We start from the raw sequence: 20,363 nt of genomic DNA, 5'->3' as shown, positions 1-20,363 counted from the left end.
CACTTGCTCTGTGCCTGGCTCTGAGTCTTGACTTCTTGAGCCTGTCATCTCTGAGATGGATCCTGTAAGCCCCCCATGGAATTCAGGATCACATGTGCTTGTTCATTCCTATATTCACAGCAGCTAACACACTTGTCTACAGAAGAATCTCAGTTGGGGCACCTGGGTGGCGCAGTCATTAAGCGTCTGCCTTTGGCTCAGGGCGTGATCCCGGTGTTCCGGGATCGAGTCCCACATCAGGCTCCTCTGCTGGGAGCCTGCTTCTTCCTCTCCCACTCCCCCTGCTTGTGTTCCCTCTCTCGCTGGCTGTCTCTCTGTCACATAAATAAATAAAATCTTTAAAAAAAAAAAAAAGAAGAAGAAGAATCTCAGTAAACGTGTGTAGAGTGAATGAATGAGTGAATTTCAAAAGAGACTGTATCCTATAGCCTCAGTACTTGCTGTGTCCCCCTGTGCCTGTGACACCTTCTCTAGCTTTCTATAGGACCGCTCCTCCTGCCCTTTAGCTCCCCGCTTCAGTCACCATGCAGAGTCCTTCACTGACCGTTCAACTCCCCTTCATCCCTTCCAGGATCTGTTTATTAACTCTAGAAAGAACACTGGCTCTCCAGAGGCGAGTGCCATGCCTGTTTTGGTTTTCTGCTGATTCTCCACACCCCACACTGCACCTGTCACATGGCACCTTCTCCTTGACATGGTAACTGAGTGAATAAATGGATGAATTATGATCCAAGTTCCAGCGGGCGGTGGGGGGGACCATAGGCTTGCGTCTTCATCATGCACTTGCCAAGTGCACGACCTTGGGCTGCCGGATTTCACCTAAACTCTTTGGATCTCAGTATCCTCATACATAAAATGGGATGAACATTGTAACTTACTGCCTCTTATGATTAATATGCGGTTTTGATCAGAGAGGGGGTACAAGGCATTTGCTGTGCTACCGTGTGAGTGGTCAGTAAAAATAAGATACTGTCGGGGCGCCTGGGTGGCTCAGTTAAGCGTCTGACTTCGGCTCAGGTCATGATCCCAGGGTCCCAGGATCAAGGCCTGCATCAGGCTCCTTACTCAGAGGGGAGCCTGCTTCTCCCTCTCCCTCTGCCTCCCCGAGGACAAACATCTGCATAAGATAAAGCTCCTGAACCCCTCACCATTTTTCACCTGGATGTCCCCCCAGGGGTTATTGTAGCGGCCGATGCCCTTGAAGGTGTTCGGATGACGTGGATAGAGCAAGTTATGTGAGATGATCAGCAGTCTGGGCAGGAGCCAGTGGTGCTCTTCACATCACTGCAGATGGAAAACAGCCAGGGGAGAAAGGATGTGCCGCACGTGGGCACAGAGGCCACCCTGGCCCCAGTCTGGTTCCAGGACATACTCTTGTACTTCTGATCTCCGAAGCCAGGAAGTCCGCTGTGGTGCCCCAGCAGGAGTTGGGATTGTATTAAGGAGCCGACTTGCTCATTTTCTGCTGGATTGTGTTTTCGGGGGCTTGCATGATGTTTCTCAAGCACGGCACAGATCTGAGGAAAACAAAAGTATTGAAAATGGGCTTTTAAAATAGTCCAGGCAAACTCCCATCGTCTTATATAAATTGCTTTACAAACGGAGGAGCGGCGGCCGTTGCCAGGGGCACCATTGAACAGAGGCTGGCGAGTCTGGGTGCTGGAGAATTTTGCTATTAAAATTTTAGTTTTTTTCTTTTTTAAGATTTATTTATTTATTTGAGCGAGAGAGAGAGAGAGCACGAGCAGGAGGGAGGGGCAGAGGGAGAGGGAGAAGTAGACTCCCAGCTGAACAGGGAGCCCACTTGGGACTCGATCCCAGGACCCCCAATCATGCCCTGAGCGGAAGGTGGACACTTAACTGACTGAGCCACCCAGGTGCCCAAAATTTAGTTTTAAAATCTCCCATAAAAGCATTGATGTTACACTTAGAGGATGGAGTGCACATTGCCACTTAAAGAATATATTCAGCAAGAAATCACGCTGTGCACAGGCTTTGCTGGCCACGGTAGGAGATCCAGGCATGAGCTGGGCACAGTCTCTGCCGTCTGTGTGTTCACCATTTGCTTAGGAAGCATTTATTGAGCACTTACTGTTTTCAGGCACTGAGTGCCCCTCAAAGCCGTGATTAGCTCTTACTCCCATCCAGCAGCGATGCATGAGAAGGGCCATGGACACCTAGGAAGCTGGCAAATAGCACTAATGAGGACAAAATGGACATGATGTAGGGTCATTTGCAAGAACCATGCTTCTCAGTCCCACGATGAGACAGCTTTCAAGAGAGGAGAAGCCTCATTGTCTGAAGTTCCGTGGGCCCTTCACAGATAAAGCCCTTTGCATGGGAGCAGAGTTAAGGAGAGCAGAGAGGAGGGAGGGAATTCATGCCAGGCCTATATAGCAAGTTTTATTTCATGGAATGCTCACAGCAACCGTGGGAAGTAGATGATTTTATTGCTATTTGCCAAATTAGGAAACTAAGGCACAGAAATGACCAAGATTATCTAATACTAGGTGACTATCAGTGATGGGGACAGGGTCCAAACCCCAGTCACCCTCAAAACCCAGGAATTTCCCACCCCCAAGGGTCCCGTCAGAGAATAAGGTGGTAAATAAAGGGCTGGCTCCTGGTGCTGCCACTTTGGAACTGTGCAGGTCATGCAAGTAATCTGATCCCTCCTGGACGCAGTCCATTCCATGGCAATAATTATTTGTGCCTGCTTGTTTTCCGGGTTTTGCAAACAGATGGTGAAAACCCTCAAGAACCATAAATAACTATGAAGATAAAAGAAACTTTGATGATTGGAATTCACCTGTCTCAAGCTCAGTTTCCACACTGTAGCCAATTAGACAGCAAAGAAGACAGATTCCTGCTTAGTTTCCACAACACAGGTCTTTCTAGGATTTAGTTCTTGCTGCCCGTTAGCTAGTGATTTTGTTTTTTATCTACCATGTTGATCACCGTGGAAGTATATTAGCTGTCAATTGTTAGGTCCCTACTTCTGGGTCCATGTGTGCTCATTTCCTCTCTTCTTGGTTAAGAATTAGTGCCTCTTAACCCTGGCTTTGCTGTATGTCTCCCGTTTCAATAATCGTAGCATTCTGTCCCCATCCACCAGACTCAGAGCCTGGCCATCCCCAGGGTCACAGCCCCTCTTTCTCTTACCATCTCAGCTGGCAGCTTGTCCTCCAGGTCTGGGCTCAGCATCACCTCTCACCTGGACCACTGAGCAGCTTCCCCAGCTGGTCTCTCTGCCTCTACCCTAGGTCCCCACTTCACATTCCCTTCTCCAAACCACAGGCAGGGTATGCTTTTAAAATTAAATCCATTTCTGTCATTCTTCTGCTGGGTACCACTCAGTGGCTTCCAGCTGTAGTTGGCAGGAAATGCCCACATCTTCCACAGGCATGTGAGAACTGTCTACACCCGTGACCTCATTGCTTGTCACCCGCTCCTCTGTCACCAACCTCCAGCCACAAGGTGCTTTTTCCTTTTGACATTTGCATTTTCTGTGTCCTCTCCCTGGACTTCTCTCCTTCTGGCACTACACCGGGCTGGCTCATCCCAGCCTCTCCGCTATCAGCTTAAGCATCAGTCCCTCCCAAAGGTCCTTCTTACCTGATTTGAATCATGTCATACTCTGATCGTGACCTGTTCTTGCCTGGCACTTGTCACATTCTGTGAATGTGTCTGGGTGCATTTGAGTGGGTATTATTCAATGCTGTTAGAATGTAAGCTCCACAGTAGTAGGGCCCCCATCCATTTGGATCACCGCTAGCTACCTGACATCCTACATGGTGCCTGGCATGTAACACGTACTCGGTAGATACTGGTCATGTTCAAGAATGGCTTGAAGTTAGCAGTTCCTCAAAAAGTCAGCCAAGAGCCCCAAGACTTCTGTGTGATGCACACACACACACACACACACACACACACACACACACCCCATCTCAGACTTGCTGGTCATTCTAACAAGCCTGTGCCTCTCCATTGCTTTGTTCCAGGAGCGTCTCGTGCTATCTGTGCTCCCCCGCTTTGTCGTCCTGGAAATGATCAATGACATGACCAATGTTGAAGACGAGCACTTGCAGCACCAGTTCCATCGGATCTACATCCATCGCTATGAGAACGTCAGGTGAGAACCTCGCACCCTCCCCCTGGCTCTGTGAGTGCGCTGGGTGTGCGCCTGCCTGCTCCCATCCGACTGCCATGACTTCTGTCTGCCTGAATGTCAAAGCCTTTCTTCATTTGATTGATTAATTCATTAACCAGTGATTATTCATCACAGAGTTCCTTTCCAAATTGAGGCTCAAGAGGAATGTCAAAGAAATGCAATTATGTTGGCTTGCCTGGCTTTATATTTTGAGTGGAAAAGCAAAAACCTTTTACATTATGATTGAAAAAATAATTGCAAGATGTGATCTGGAGAGCTCAGGAGTGATTGTGTAGCTCTTCTTATTTCTCTTATAATTTTCTTTGAAACAAAATAAAAAAGGGTTATAGCTGATTTTTCTTTTGTAAAAATATTTTTGGCCAACCATCCATCCATCCATCCACCCAACCACCCAACTACCCACCCACCCTCATCCACCCATCCATCCAACTAATCACCCACCCACTCATCCACCCATCCATCCAACTACCCACCTACTCATCTATCCATCCACCAACCCATCCACCCAATTACCCACCCACTCACTCATTCATCCAGCTACCCACCCTTGCACCCAACTACCCACCCACCCACTCATCCATCCATCTACCCACCCTTATGCTCACCCACTCTTCCACCCACCTACCCATCCATCCTTCACCCATCCATCCATCAGTGCTCTCTCTGCCCAGCACTGCCCTGGACAATATGGTGTGTACTGAAAAGTCAGAGGTGGGGGCTCCTTGATGGGGCAAAGCAGCTTTAAAATTCCAATTCTGCTTCTTCCTTGTGTGTGACCTTAGGCAATTTGCATAGCTGAATCTCAGGGCCCTTCTCTGTAAAATGGGCATTTTAATAACCGCCCTGCAGGGTCGATGCAGACAACGTGAGTGAAGATATATACAAAGCATAGAATAGAGGTAAGCATATAGTAGAGCACTGGGCATAGTGTAGATGGATTCAGACAAGTTTCCTGATTAGAAGCAAAACAACCTAACCCTGGTTGATTTAAAACAAGTCTGCAGAAAGGCTGAGTAGTGGCTCACAGAGTAATTAGGGAAGGATGGAGAGGCAGGCTCAGCAGATGGGCCTGAATGACAGCCAAGCACTAGGACAGTGAGGACGCTGCTACCTCTTGGGTTCCTCCTGCAGTCCCCCAGGATTTTTAAGTGGCTACCTCTGCCCTGCCCCCACTCCCTGCTCCCCCTGCCTCTTTGCATTGCAAGGTAAAGCCTGGGGTGGATGTGTCTGATTGGCTTAGCCCAGTCACTCACCAGAAGTGCCTGGAAAGCAGGTATCTGACATTTTCAGCTTGTACAGTAGAGTTATATCTCCCTCCCACTAAATATCATAGAGCGAAAATTCCCAAACGTAGGGGAAAAGTATATGTTAAACAGCTCTAAAACTGACCCATGTGCCCTCTTGGTTCCTTTCTTCCTGACTTTGGTCAGAGAGAAGAACAACTCTTCCCTCTTACCTGCATCTCTGGGCATTCACCTGGCATGCTGGGACACTCTTTTGAAAGGAAGTCCAGCAGAAAGCATGGTTCTAACCCAGCGGCCGTGTCCATGGAGGTCATTATCAGAGTTTTGTCCAAGAATAGAGCTACACTGGCTTAGACGCCTGGGTTTGCAAAGCACCCTTTTGCCAAATAGCCACTCCCATAATAGATACTCCCCAGATCCATGAATTGGCCCCATCGATAATGAGAACCCATCAATGCCAGTTATAGACAACAGGCTCAGGGAAGTATCTCTAATTATTATACAGTGTGGGATTCTATTTTTAAAGTAAGCAAAGGGTGCAAGTGGATCATAAAAAGAGGAAGACCTAGAGCGAGGGGGTGGGGTGGGGGCGATGAGAGAAACCTTCCTAAAAGAGGTGATTCTTATTTGCCTTATTGGAAATTGAGTCAGCTTAGCGAACAAAGTCAAAGAAAAGGAATCCTAAACCAGGGGATTAGTACGAGTGAAGGCTGAACAGTGAGATCTGTCTGTCTATATCTGTACCTCTATATAATAGATAAAATATACATTATATATATAACATACATATTATGTATATATGATTATTATTATCTGATATTGATGATTATCATTATTATACTATATATATATATATATGAAAAGAATATTATGAAGTTCTTGGAGAAAGTGATGGTGGGGGTAGAGTAATTACCCTTAATAAAGAAAAAAATAAACAAGCCTGCACACCCACACCAACATACTTAGGAGCCTTAAGTTCAATAAATGACATGTTTGGCTTTCTTTCTGAACTGATCTGTTTTCAGTGCTTCCCTTAGTCGAGAACAACTAAAGTGATTTCTGCCCTCTCCACCTCACCCATTTATTTTAAACTGTTAAACGGAGCTCTTAAGCTGGAGATGGACCCTCTTATAGAAGTGCACGCCGCACGGAGTTAGAGTTGGGTTTGCTGCCCTGCATTTCCCAGCGGCCTCAGCCTGCAGCAAGGAAGCTGTTCCCAGCAGGAGAAGGGTCTGCAGACACCTGCTGCCACATTGGGCCTCTCTGGCCATCACAGAGGCGGCGGGCGGTGGGGGATGCCCACAGCTCCCTCTGGTATTGGGAAGATGAACTCTGGGAGGGGCAGTGGGGTCCCTCCAGCCCACTGCAAGGCTGCTAGTTGCTAAAATAAGACCAGAGATGAGAAAAGCAGAGGAGGATGGTCCTTAGCCCGTGTCTGAGAACAAAGCCAGACCGGCGGCTCTGCCCTGTTCCCCAGCCCCCAGAGCACACCCACTGCAGTGCAGGGAACATTTTTAAAGTTTTTTCCAATCCTGTGTCTGTCTCTTCAGGGCAGCCCTCCTAATTCATTCTTTCTTCTCTGTTGCTTATATTGTCGTTTGTCGTTTTGTGACCCTTCCCTAAAAACAGTCTGCTGTAAATGTCTGACTCTTGATTGTATTTCCTAAGATTCTTGGCCTCCTGTTGTGTACAAAGGCGTACATGTGTCGGTACAGGGTTTGGTAAGCCATGCGCAGGGCCCTTCCTGTGCCCGGGGAACCGGGAGCCGGTGGATTAAGCTTCTCATTCCAGAACACATTCTCTGAGCCACATCTCCTGCTAGACTTTGGCTGCATCAGTTTCATCTTTTGGGGCCTCATTTTCCTAATCCAAAAACTGCACTGTTTGCAATGGACAGACAGTTTGGGTTCTCATGTCGATTTTAGCTCTGTGCATTTGAGACTTCCCTGGATTCTCTCTGGAGACCGACTTGGCCGCTTAATGTTTCACTGGAAGCCTTTTGGGCTTCTATTCCCCCCGGCCCCATTCTATTTATTTCTCCTATTTTTTCCCATATATTTAAGATGCTTACATTATTCAGGGTAATACTGTCTGGCCTAACAAATCACTTCCCAATTGCATTGATTTAAATTCAATAACATTTTTTCACACAACTGCCCACTGTTGATGCTCCCGGTCGGCAGGTGACTTGGGGACAAAGGCCTCTGAGCTTTATATCCGTGCCCTCCCCTGAGCCTCAGAATTTTTGACATTCAGCTCTTAGAGAAAAAAGGGTAGAATAGGCACACCTGCTTCTTCACCACCTTGGCCAGAGATGACATGTATCACTTCTGTACAGATTCCATTGATGAGACCCATGATTGCATGGTGCTTCCCAGACACGAGAGGAAAACAGAGTCCCCAGCTCAGCACCCTTTCCTAGTGACAGGGGAACGTGGATTTGGGGGATGGTTAGCTTCCCTCCCAAAGCTCCCTTTCCCTCGTGCCATGTACATCGGCACATTTGTGGTGCACTTTGTTTGGGTCTCCTCAGGAGGCAGATTTGTCTTTACCTCTCTCAGTGTTAGGGTAGACAGTTCAGTGAACCTTCGTCAGGGATCAGTAAGCCTCAATTTTAGAGGCTTACTCAGTCTACCCGTTTTCTGGGCTGGCTGTTCTTTCCAGCGACCATCACACTGGCCATGTAGACCAGAGTAAAATGCAACTGAATGGGCCGAGAGAACCTGTTGGTTTGTGAGACAGAAATGGCATTATGAAGAATGGCACTCTATTAAACATTCTCAGATTCCCCAAAATTTCCCCAAGGAGTTACGTACCCTCCACTTAGAGAGGACTATGTTGTGATTTAAAAGTTACCTACTTGTAGAAAATGGCGCAGCCTTGCTCCAGTGATCTCTTCTTTATTATCAAGAAAATGGAAGCTCAGAGAGGTTAAATAAACTTCCCAAGGACACACAGTTAGAAGAATCTACCCAGGGCCCATGTTCCTGGTTAGGAACTGTGTGAAAGCTTTCTTGAAGTCTATTTGCATAGTGACTATTAGGTAACAACACTTATTTTTAGCCAAATAAACAACTTATATAAGCAAATTAGATTTGAAAATTAACATGGCCCCTTCAGTACATTCTAAAATGAATACACTCCAAGGTGATTATCATGGAAGGTTCCAAGTTCATACCTAGAATCAGGAGACCTGAGCTGGCACACACCATTTAGGGGTAGTAGAATGAGCAATGAGTAGCATGGGCAGAGAGGACCAGGGCCCTGCTTTCTGTTCTCGACTCGAAGTCAACAAACTGTCATCGTGTGACTAAGATTACCCAGGTGCTCCTCCATCTTGAAGGTGCGTGCGAATCCCTAGGGGCTCCTTTTAAAGCAGATTCTGATCCAGTGGGTCTGGGGTAGGGCTTGAGGCTCTGCATTTCTAACCAGATCCCAGGAGATGCCAATGGTGGCCATGACCACACTCTGAGAAAAAAAGTAGACTTCATTCTGCAGACTTCTGTTGATCGAGTTTAGGAAGCATGTCATGGGGCCAACGTGTGCTAGGCAGTTGGGATACAGAGGTGACTTTCCTCCTGTCTTTTAGTTAGTAGATGGAGCACATTTAGTCTTCAGTGATTGTGTTGTCAAGTGTTAGGTGCCATGGCAGAAGGGCCCGCAGGCTGGGTAGGAGGCTGGAGTAGGAATGACTGGTTGTGCTTGGGGAATTCTCTATAAAAGCAGGGTTTCTACCTAAGAGTGGGTGCTTAAAGGACGAGTAGGAGTTTAAGAGTAGCAACAGGAAAGAGAGCTATGCCAGGGAGCGCGTACATTACGTTCCTACACTGGTGCATGAGGTAGTGCGTTCGGAAGACCACAAGAAATTTGGATGATATTAGAACACTGAGCACGTCTTTTTGGCCTTTGATCTCTGCAAATCCATTTCTTCTTTCAATAGGCTTCTTTCAACAGCCCCATCAGGGCTGCGATCGTTCTTTCTGCTCACCACCATCATTCCACCGCCTGGCACAAGTAGGCATGCCATTCTTTAGTTGCTGAATGAATGAATGAACCATTTTGGAATAGACAGATAGATATTAATAGTTTTGTGTGAATGGATCTATTGAGTGGGTTGGCCTAGATGATCTATGGGCCCTTCCACTTCCACCTGCCTGGGCAATGACCATCCTTACTTCAGAGGTAGCATACCAGAGTGATAATGAGTATAGATTCCAGAGCTGGGCTACCTGGCTCAGATGCCAGCTTTTCATGTCCATGGGCAAGTTACTCAGGTCTCAGTGTCCTTATCTGTAAAATGGAGATGGTCACAGTAGGTCCTATCTCATGAATTGTTATGAGGAGCCAACGGGTTAATTCATGTGGCACGTAGGACAGTCCCCAGTAGATACTCTGTGAATATACCTGCTCCTCTTATTCCCATTTGTGTCAACAGCTTTCAGCTGCAGGTAACAAATGATCGAATTACTGCTCATACTTTCTCCTCCGTTAACCTCTCTAACTTCTCTTCTTTCATTATCTCTTACTGCAATCATTCAATTCTGGAACATTTTTATAAAATCATAAAAAGGTCTAACACACTTATGGAGCCCCTCCTATGCCAGGCACTGAGTGAGCACTTGCTACCCACCAACGAGGCAAGTGCCGTCATTATCTCCAGCTTGCTGTAGGCTTAGGGAAGTGCAGGAAGTTACCCAAAGTTCTGGTATTTGTAAGTGGTGAGCTGGGCTCTGAACTCTGATCTGTCTAGACTCCAATCCTATGCACTTGGTCCTGTGCATTTGGCAAATGCTGTGCCCTAGGAACGCCATACAGGACAGTGACCATGTAGTGACTTACCCAGGGGAAACTGTATATATTCAAAACTTAAAGTCATCACACCCATGCTTAAACCCCTTCACTAGCTTTCCATCACTTTCATGACGATGTCTGTGTTCTTGCACCTGGCTTACCACCCCATTTTCAACAATGCCCTGCCACACATCTCTAACTCACACACACTCTCTCTCTCTTCCCTCTTCTTTTCCCCACCCCATTGCTCGGTGCTACCTCTGACGTGCTACCCTCTGACCAGCTGCCCTTGAATTCTTGCAGAGCTGCTGTACCTTTGTCCCACTTCCTCCAGACCCTAACAGGTGACGATTGCACTGCTCAGACTGTCCAACTTACTCGCTTTACCTTCTGTCTAGTCACAGGGGTCCTTCAAAACTCAGCTGACACTTTGCTGCATTGGGAAACTCCTGATCCCCTGTACATGGTCATCCCCCCACGTGTCTTTCTGTCAAAGTACAGCAGTCGCCCCCACCCCGTTATCCACGGTTTCGGTTTCCCACAGTTAGCTGCAGTCCAGAAGCAGATACTCTCCTCTGACTTAGCTTCACAAGGTAAACAGCAGCCTCACACTGGAGCACGGTGCCAGCGTCATTCCATCATTCCCCCCTCACTTCATCTCGTTACGGAGGCATTTTATCATCTCTCATCACAACAGTGGATACAGATGTTTTGAGAGAGAGACCACATTCACATAACTTTTGGTACAGTGTATTGCTACAACTATTCTGTTGTCTTACTGTTGTTGTTAATCTCTTGCTGTGCCTAATTTAGAAATTAAACTCTATCATAGGTGTGCACACATAGGGGGGAAAAACTAGTCTCTATAGTGTTCAGTACTATCTGCAGCTTCAGGCATCCCTGGGGGTCTTTGAATGGATCCCCCCCCCGCCCGCAGACCTTACCATCCCGGGATAAGGAGGGGCCACTGTATTCATCTCCTGTGTTGTTCCTGTCTTTCTCCTTGTTTGGCCGTCCTGAGTCCCTACACCGCAAGCATCTTGAGGACACACACTGCATCTTTTTTATCATTTAATCCAACTTCCTAGCACAATGTGTAGCTAGACATATGGTAGATGCACAAATATTTGCTAAAATAATCAAGGCATTAAATAATTAATTCAAACAATAGATTTAAAAAATAAACAACTGGGGCCTGAGGATTCTAAATGAGTCCATGGTTTGGCTTCAGGGAAGATGCAGATACCTTGAAATGCAAAACTGTGAATACTTGTGCATTTTTAGGAGAGAGAATTCACAACTTCTATCAGATTCTTTTTTTTAGTTAATTAATTTTATTTTTTATTTTTTTTGAAGATTTTATTTATTTATTTGACAGAGAGAGACAGCCAGCGAGAGAGGGAACACAAGCAGGGGGAGTGGGAGAGGAAGAAGCAGGCTCCCAGCGGAGCAGGGAGCCTGATGCGGGGCTTGATCCCAGGACCCCAGGATCATGACCTGAGCCGAAGGCAGACGCTAATGACTGAGCCACCCAGGCGACCCCCTCTATCAGATTCCTTTTTTTTTTTTTTAAGATTTTATTTATTTATTTGACAGAGATAGAGACAGCTAGCAAGAGAGGGGAACACAAGCAGGGGGAGTGGGAGAGGAAGAGGCAGGCTCATCAGAGGAGCCTGACGTGGGGCTCGATCCCAGAACGCCGGGATCACGCCCTGAGCCAAAGGCAGACGCTTAACCTCTGTGCCACCCAGGCGCCCCCCCTCTATCAGATTCTTAAAAGTGTTTGTAATGGAGACAAATTTAAGAACCCCTGAATACTGAGGGTAACAACTGTAAGTCACCACACATTCCACAGTGTCTTCTGGCTAATTAACCTATTGCATTAAAACTAAGTTACACTGATTGTAAGACTCACCATTATTTTATACAACAGTAAGGAAAATAAAAATGAAAAGTTGGACACCCTGCTAAGATGGTATCCTAGCTTCAAAAATGATACAACATGAAAAGTGCCTTTGCTCTTTTTTATGGTCTTTTTCTTTTTTCAATTTTAATTCCAATATAGTTAACACACAGGTTGTATTAGTTTCAGGTGTACAATGTAGTGATTCAACAATTCCATACATGATTCAGTGCTCATCACAAAAAATGCACTCTTGGGGCGCCTGGGTGGCTCAGTCATTAAGTGTCTGCCTTCGGCTCAGGGCGTGACCCCAGTGTTCTGGGATCGAGCCCCACATCAGGCTCCTCTGCTGGGCGCCTGCCTCTTCCTCTCCCACTCCCCCTGTTTGTGTTCCCTCTCTCGCTGGCTGTCTCTCTCTCTGTCAAATGGTTAAATAAAATCTTTAAAACAAAAAAACCAAAACCAAAACAAAACAAAACAAAACAAAAACCAAGAAACGCACTCTTAATCCCCTTCACCTATTTCACCCATCCCTCACCCACCTCCCCTTGGGTGACCCTCAGTTTGTTCTCTATAATGAAGAGTCTGTTTCTTGGTGTGTCTCTCTCCCTTTTTCCCCTTTGCTCATTTTTTTGTTTCTTTAATTCCACATGTGAGTGAGATCATATGATATTGGTCTTTCTCTGACTGACTTATTTCACTTAGCATTATACTTTCTAGTTCCATCCATGTCGCTCCCAATGGCAAGATTTCACTCTTTTTAAAGGCTGAATAATGTTTTATTGCATATATAGACCACGTCTTCTTTATCCAGTCATCGATTGATATACACTGGGGCTGCTTCCATAATTTGGCTATTGTAAATAATACTGCAATAAACATAAGGGTCTATATACTTTTTTCAAATCAACGTTTTCATATTCTTTGGATAAATAATCAGTAGTGGAGTTACTGGATCATGTAAATTTTGAGGACTCCATACTGTTTTCCACGGTAGCTGCACCAATTGGCATTCCCACCAACAGGGCACGAGGCTTCCTTTTGCTCCACACAGAGGGGCCTCTGCTCCCCCCTGGGTCCCTGAGCTGGTGTGGTGAGGAGGGATGGGACAGCGTCCTACAGTGCAGGTGGACAGCCCCAACTCTGCCACGTGCTATGAGGGAACAGTTAGGCGAGTCTCCTTGCCTCTCCAAGTCTCAGTTTGCTCATCTTCGCAGTGGAGTGGCAACCCCGCAGAGTAACTGGGTGCATGAACTAAGACAGTGTTCATTCAGTACCTTGCTTTCAGAAGGCTTTCAAGGACTACCCCCTTCCCTTACTTTCCTAGTCCCTTATGCCAAACATATGCAGAGCCAAGACCTGACCTCACTTAAATCCTTAGTCGGTATGAGAGTTTTGGGCAAAGAACTATTCTGCCTGAGGTCTCCCAGCTCGGCTTCCTATTCCCCTAATTTTTGAAAAATGCCATACTCTATTTGCCTGCAAGCTTAGGTATGTCATTTGCTGCAGATAATGAGATTTTTTTTTAATTCTTTGTCCCTCCTGTGTTTGTTTCACGCTGTGTTCATGGCATCTGCATTGTTGTTCATTGTGAAAATAGAAAGGTAATTCATAAAGCTTCATTTTGATTTCCACAACAAATTGATCCATTCATAGTGACACATTGCCTTTGGGGTTATTTGCATTGCCCACACTCCACAGTCCTGCACAGGAAGAAGGGCTTTCCGTTGCCCCCTTGTCCTTCCCGAACCCCTGGGTGGACTCTGTCTGCTGACATATTTGTTAAATACTGACATGTTCTTCTTGACTCTCCTGACAGGGAGAGCTAGAATCTCAGATCACGGTTGAGTTATTTGGATGGTGTTGATGTCTTCTAGGATGGAGTAAAATATTAATATACTTTCTCCCCACCCTGTCCCTCCCCTGTTGTCTAGTATTCTTTTTGCAGATGTTAAAGGATTTACCAACCTCTCAACAACCTTGTCTGCCCAGGAGCTGGTCCGGATGCTCAACGAGCTCTTTGCCAGATTTGATCGACTGGCCCATGTGAGTTGAATATAATTCCCTTGTAGTTTTTTGTGGGGGTGAGGGACTGCATGTGGAATTAGGGAGAGGAGGACTCGGGCTTCATCACCAATATCTCCTGTCTTGCTTCTTCTTCTCTGGCGTGGACCCCCGAGCCCTGCACCTTCTGGGGACCAATGTTAGTTATTTACAGATCTTGGATGGGAGGTTTGTCAGATTAATTTTCCCAATCGAGAGATAGCCGGTTGAGTATCAGGTAAGCCAAAGCCCTTTTTATCTGTTTTCTGCCCCCTCACCCCATCTTTTCCCCCTGCGTGTGGCCAGGTGTCATCCAGCTGAAGCCTCAGTTTGGTTCAGGCAGTGATGGCTGCCTGCGGCTTCCCAGCCAACTCCAGCCATCTGAAACCAATTAGCCTGTTCTTAAGAGCTGGTGATCCACTGGACCGCCATTTTGTTTGACCTAACCTAACCTAACACCTTTGCTTGTTAGCTTGAAAGAACAGGCTACAGGAGATAGCTGTTTGCTATCAGAACACATGTTCCTAGTCCTAGTCCTAAGCCATTCAAGTTGCGGAAGAATATCTTTGTCACGCTGTCCTTTAGAGTGGGCTTTGGGTTCAAACAGGCATGCCTTAATTTCTTCTTTGTACAGTGTGTCTATCAGTGCCAACTTCACAGGGCTCTTCACAGAAGCCCAAGCAACCACATCAAGTGGGAGTTCATTTTTCAGAGCGTCCAAGTGTCTGAATTTAAGGCTGCCTCCCTCCAACGAGAGCCATTCATACTTGCTTCTGAGTACCTGCTTGGTGTTGTGACCGTGCTATGTGTGGGAATAACAGAAACGCACTTCATCCTTCCTAGAATTAAGTCTAGCCAGGGACACATCAATAAGTGATCAACGCACAATGTGTTGTGTGTATGATGAGGGTGAGTCTGGAATGCTGTGGGAAGGCAGACTCGGCACATAATCCCTGCATCAGAGAAGACTTTCCAGAGAAAGTGATTCTTGGACTGAGTCTTAAAAATGGGAAAACAAATACTGTAGAATACTATTCAGCAATGAAAAGGAGTAACCCACTGAGACACACGCAGCAGTATCCGTGAGTCTTCAAAGCAATATGCCACGTGAAAGAAGCCAGACCGAAAAGCCTAGAAACTTTATGATTCCATTCATAAGACATTCTAGAAAAGGCAAAACTCTAAGGACAGAAACGAGATAAATTGTGACCAGGAGTTGGAGGTGGACAGAAAGGATTGATTGCACAGAAGCACAGGGTGCAGTGACTTGGTGAGTGACATAGCTCTCCACGTGTGAGCAGGACTGTAGCCTTTATCCAAATAGCCAGCTTTATTGTTTATCAATTATACACCAATTAGCAAAGTGAAGAAGACAGGGACAGTCATTTTTTTTAAAGATCTATTTATTTATTTCAGAGCATGAGGGGGAGGGGCAGAGGGAGAGAGAGAATCTCAAGCAGACTCCAAGCTGAGCGCAGAGCCCGACATGGGGCTTAATCCCAGGACCCTGAGATCACGACCTGAGCCGAAGCAAGAACTGGACGCTTAACCGACTGTACCACCCAGGTGTCCCTGGCAGGGAAGGTCATTTTATGCCAAGGGCAGTACAAAGATAAAGATGCTACCCTGCCAGGGAGCCGCCTTGTACCCTGTAGCCAATGGCCAGCTGTAAATAGGAGACTTGACATGGCAGAGGACGAGGGGCAAACCGAGCCCAACCCCTCACGCTCCACATCCCAGCCCCTGGAGAAGGGTTGGGGTTACCTGAAGGGCTGGGAATTTGGAGCTGGGGAAGATTGTATGCCGCTTCTTTTTACTGTTGCCCCTTTGGGGCTTGGTGCCAGTTCCAGTAGTTCCCGTACTTCATACTACAGTTCTGAATATTTCTGTTCAAAGACCTCAGATGACCAAGAATGGCCCTCCAGGAAAAACCAACAGATGTGACCGGGGTCAATTTTTAGTGTCACGGTAAACTCCACTGACTCAGGGACGGGGTTGCTAAGTAAAATTTAACCCAAGTTGTTCAACCAACATTTATGGCTAGGTACCCTGCAAGACTCTGGTGAGACAAAACCAGTCCCCGCCCTCAGGAAGCTCACGTCTGGTGGAGGGAGAGCAAATACCTAAGAATTGCAGGACAGCGTGGGTTCAAGCAATAATAGGCACGGAAGTCCTGGTGGAGGAAGGAAGGAGCAGCTGGTGCTTGGGGGGGTGGCGATGGTGGTGTTTTGGTGGCACCCAGAGAAGAGGCTGTGTGCAGGCTGGGTCTTGAGGAAGAGCAGAAGCTTTCCTGGTATCAGATTAGACCAAAACAAAGAAAAATACCTTCTAGGCTGAGCTGTGGTGTGCACGCAGGAAAGTGAAAATGCAAGAACGTGCTGCTTGTTTGGGGAGCTATAAGAAGCTAAAGATTGGAGAACTTGGCTGGCTCGGTGGGTTAATAAGACTCTGCGTTTGGCTTAGGTCGTGATCCCAGGGTCCTGGGATCGAGCCCCGTGCCCGGCTCTCTGCTCAGTGGGGAGTCTGCTTCTCCCGCTCCCCCCACCTTTGCACATGTGCAACCTTACTCTCTGAAATAATAAATAAAATCTTAAAAAGAAAAAGAAGAAGCTCAAGATTATTAGAGCATCAAGGGCAGGGACGCTGTAGTGAGAAAGGAGCTTGGAGAGGAAGCAGAGGCAGGTTTGAAGGGCACGCTGCAACTCTTTAGGGGATGTGAACTTTGTCCCGTAACCGGGCCTTCCCCCCCCCATTACCTTACACACAGGTTGTGGCGGGGGCGGGCGGGGGGGAGGGCACGGGTTACACAGCCCCTCAGTCACCAGCGGGTGCAAGAAGCTATTGTCCATCTTTCCGAAATTCTAAGAAAAACTTTTTGCGGAGAAAAAAATAACAAATGAAGCACAGATCCATGGTGGAGTAAAATTATTATTTATTTTGATAAGATCATTGAACATTCCTCAACTCCCTGGTGTATGTTATTTGCTGTTCTGGGTGTTTGCCCTGAATTCCCTAATTCAGTTCTCGCAACAGACCTACGAGATAGGTTATATATAGCGTATATATGGGTTATAGGTAGATAGATAGATAGATAGATAGATAGATGATAGATAGATAGATAGATAGATAGTGACTGAGGCTCAAAGAAGTAATCTTCCTAGAACGACTGGTAGGTGGGTATATCTGCGATTCAGGCCACTGGGCCAGGGGCTTGCTCTTTTTTTTTTTTAAATTTAATTTATTTATTTGAGAGGGAGAGAGAGCACAAGTAGGAGCAGAGGGAGAGGGAGAAGCAGTCCTCCCCACTGAGCAGGGATCCCAATGTGGGCCTGGATGCCAGGACCCTGGGATCATGACTGAGCCGAAGGCACACACTTAACCAACTGAGCCACCCAGGTGCCCCACCGGTGCTGGCTCTTGACCAGCAAGCAAAGCCACAGGCATGTCAGGAGACAGAACTCAGGACATTGGCAGGTGTGTTGCCGCCCGTGCAGGCAGCTTGAAGGGTTAGATTCATGGGACTTCAGGTGTGGGCTGTACTTGGAGGTCCCTGGGCAAATCCTTCTCAGCAGCTCCGTTTTCTATCACACTTGCAGTGGAGGATAAATGGGGAAAAAAAAAAACAACTTAAAATGTCTCTTAACCTAGAGTCTGTCTCCAAGTAATTACTCAGCACCCGTGAGCACTCTGTAGCTCTGACCCCCACCCCAGGCGCATCAGTCTCTACTACTCTCAGAGACCTCCCTAGAAAAGTTTGAGAAACATGCCAATGAAAACAATTCTATGCACCTTGAAATGAGAAAAGCTACTTTCAGTGTTTTTTGCCCCCAGCTGTGGGCCAGGCCAGTTGCTTAGCCAACTGGGTCAAACTCTGCTTCTGTATAAAAGGCTTTTAGAGTTGACCCTTTTTGCATTTTTTAGCATCAAAATTCTGTGGCTTTATAAGGATTCTCTATCTGCCTCACCATGATTTTTGGCTGTAGATTTTGTTTACATTATATATGGGAGAGAACTCACCTTGCATGTGAATTTCACACCCTGTACCTGTTTCTCTACTGCATTATTGAAATGCAGGAAACTTCAAAGCTTCCTCTTAAAGTTCCTCTTAGTTTGATTGAACTCCTGAGTGCCCTTGTGGTTCAGATTGCTTGGAGTGGAGCTTTTGTGTTTGTTTTTGTTTTTTAACCCTTGATAGTGCCCTTGGTAACTTTGTCTTTGATCTTTTTAAAAAATATTATCTGCCTACTACTCCCCCATCCATATTCAGAAGAAAGAATTTGCATACTGTGATGAAAGCTTTAAAATTGTAAAACATAGAACATATTTACCGTTACACGCAGTTGACTTGATTGCATCTTAAACCTTATTTTAAATTGCGGACGAGCTGGAAGCAACTTCAATTTTTGCTGGAAGGAATAAATCCAACACTATGCAGTGAATGAGCAGATTAAAAAGAATGAACTAGCCATTTCTGTACTGACATAGAAATTCAAGACCTGTTTTGCCTGAAAAAAAGCATGTCTCAGATCCATAAACATGGGATAATATGGCTAAGGATGTGAGATGGCTGCAGAGCATGAAAAATAGTACATATATATAAACATGTAATGTGCTTGTGGATACACAGCAGCCTCTGAGGAGGGGGAGGGAGCCAGGCTCCCAGGTGGCCCTGTGTCTGAGGAGGAGGGACTGCCCAGGGGGATTTATCTACTAGGACGATCTATTCATGTCACTTGTGTAATTACAATTAGATAGAATCTTATAAAATTGTCATGATTTCTAATACAACTTTTTCAATAATACATAATGTATTTGTTCTGAGAGTCACTTTTTAAAAAGATTTTATTTTATTTATTTGTCAGAGAGAGAGCAAAGGCAGGGGAGAGGCTGAGGGAGAAGCAGGTTCCCTGCTGAGCAAGGAGCCAGATCCCGGACTTGATCCCAGGACCCTGGGAACATGATCTGAGCCAAAGGCAGATGCTCAATGGACTGAGCCACCCAGGCGTCCCACAGTCTTCACTTTTTGTTGACTTTTTCCTGATTACTAAAGCCTTACTTACTCATTATGTACAATTCAAACATCAAAGGTCTCGAGCAAGTGCACATCCCTGTAATCCTATCCCTCCCCAACAACATAACCACCTTTGATAATTTGGTGCATTTATCACCTCATTATCATCTATGATCGACACGATTTCATAAACTTCCAAAATTACGATACTGTATCACAGCCATGGAGAAGGGAAGGAAAGGATTATATTAAGACTCACCCAATAAAATTTGCAAGAAGACCCTCACCCTACTTTAACTTTCTTTTTCAGTATCTTTTTTCCAAAGCAACCTGCTTCCTTAATATAAACTTTCTGAAGCAGTTTCTGGTAAAAAAAAAAAAAAAAAAGAAGAAGCTGCTTGGATATTACTGTCAAGTCATATGACAGCTCACAGGAATTGATCAGAAAAATGTGCCTGCAAATTGGCAGAACCTGACAGATCAGACAGGTCTTTCATGTGTATACATTTTTATATTTCGAACACACACACAGACACACACACACCGTTTACACGGAGCTCAAAGTTTTTCAAAGAGGCTGCCAGCTTCACCTTTTGTCTGCAAGAAAAATGGACCCCGGCCACAAACATATTCCCTCCGTGTGTCTGCTCTGGAAGGATGATAAACCATTTCACAGCATTTGCTTCCAAAACCCATTTTTGTCAGGAGAGCTACCATTCTGGACTCGGTCATCACGTGTTCAGTTTCCGGGAGAAAGAGCATGGAGTTTGGCGAAGGTCAGATAGGCACGGGTGTGAATTCCAGTTCTGCCTCTTACTTGCTCTGTGACCTTCGCTTACTTAAGCCTTCTGTGAAATGGCACATGACTCAAAATGTGTGCATGAAGACTCACCCAGATAAATGGAATGCATTTAACACATCGCCTGGCACATAGTAGATGCTCAGTAAATATTACTTCCTTTTCCTACCTTTTCCCAAAATGCTTTTACCTCTGTTTTCATGGAAAAATCACTGATGAAGAATTGGTGAATAGTACGTGTGGTCCATAATGGTTCTTTTATTTTTTAAAGATTTTATTTAAATTCCAGTGAGTTAACATACACTGGATATTAGTCTCAGGTATACGATACAGTGATTCAGCACTTCCATACATCACACAGGTGCACTTTTTAACCCTCATCACCTATTTCACCCATCCCG

The 20,363-nt window shown here is 45.9% G+C and overlaps 1 protein-coding gene across 1 annotated transcript in view; it reads left to right on the top strand.

Annotated features, from left to right (window-relative positions):
• Positions 1-20,363, top strand: part of ADCY8 (adenylate cyclase 8) — a 266,226-nt gene that overhangs the window by 80,284 nt on the left and 165,579 nt on the right. Inside the window, exons 3-4 of the mRNA XM_002917618.3 lie at positions 4,002-4,132; positions 14,044-14,155. Of these exons, the coding sequence (XP_002917664.2) occupies positions 4,002-4,132; positions 14,044-14,155 (243 nt within the window). The remainder of the gene's footprint in view (positions 1-4,001; positions 4,133-14,043; positions 14,156-20,363) is intronic.

Source organism: Ailuropoda melanoleuca, chromosome 9 (genome assembly GCF_002007445.2).
Source record: "Ailuropoda melanoleuca isolate Jingjing chromosome 9, ASM200744v2, whole genome shotgun sequence".
NCBI classification, from domain to species: domain Eukaryota; kingdom Metazoa; phylum Chordata; class Mammalia; order Carnivora; family Ursidae; genus Ailuropoda; species Ailuropoda melanoleuca.
The sequence above is the reverse complement of the archived record's forward strand: the minus strand, read 5'-3'. Positions and strand labels throughout refer to the sequence as shown.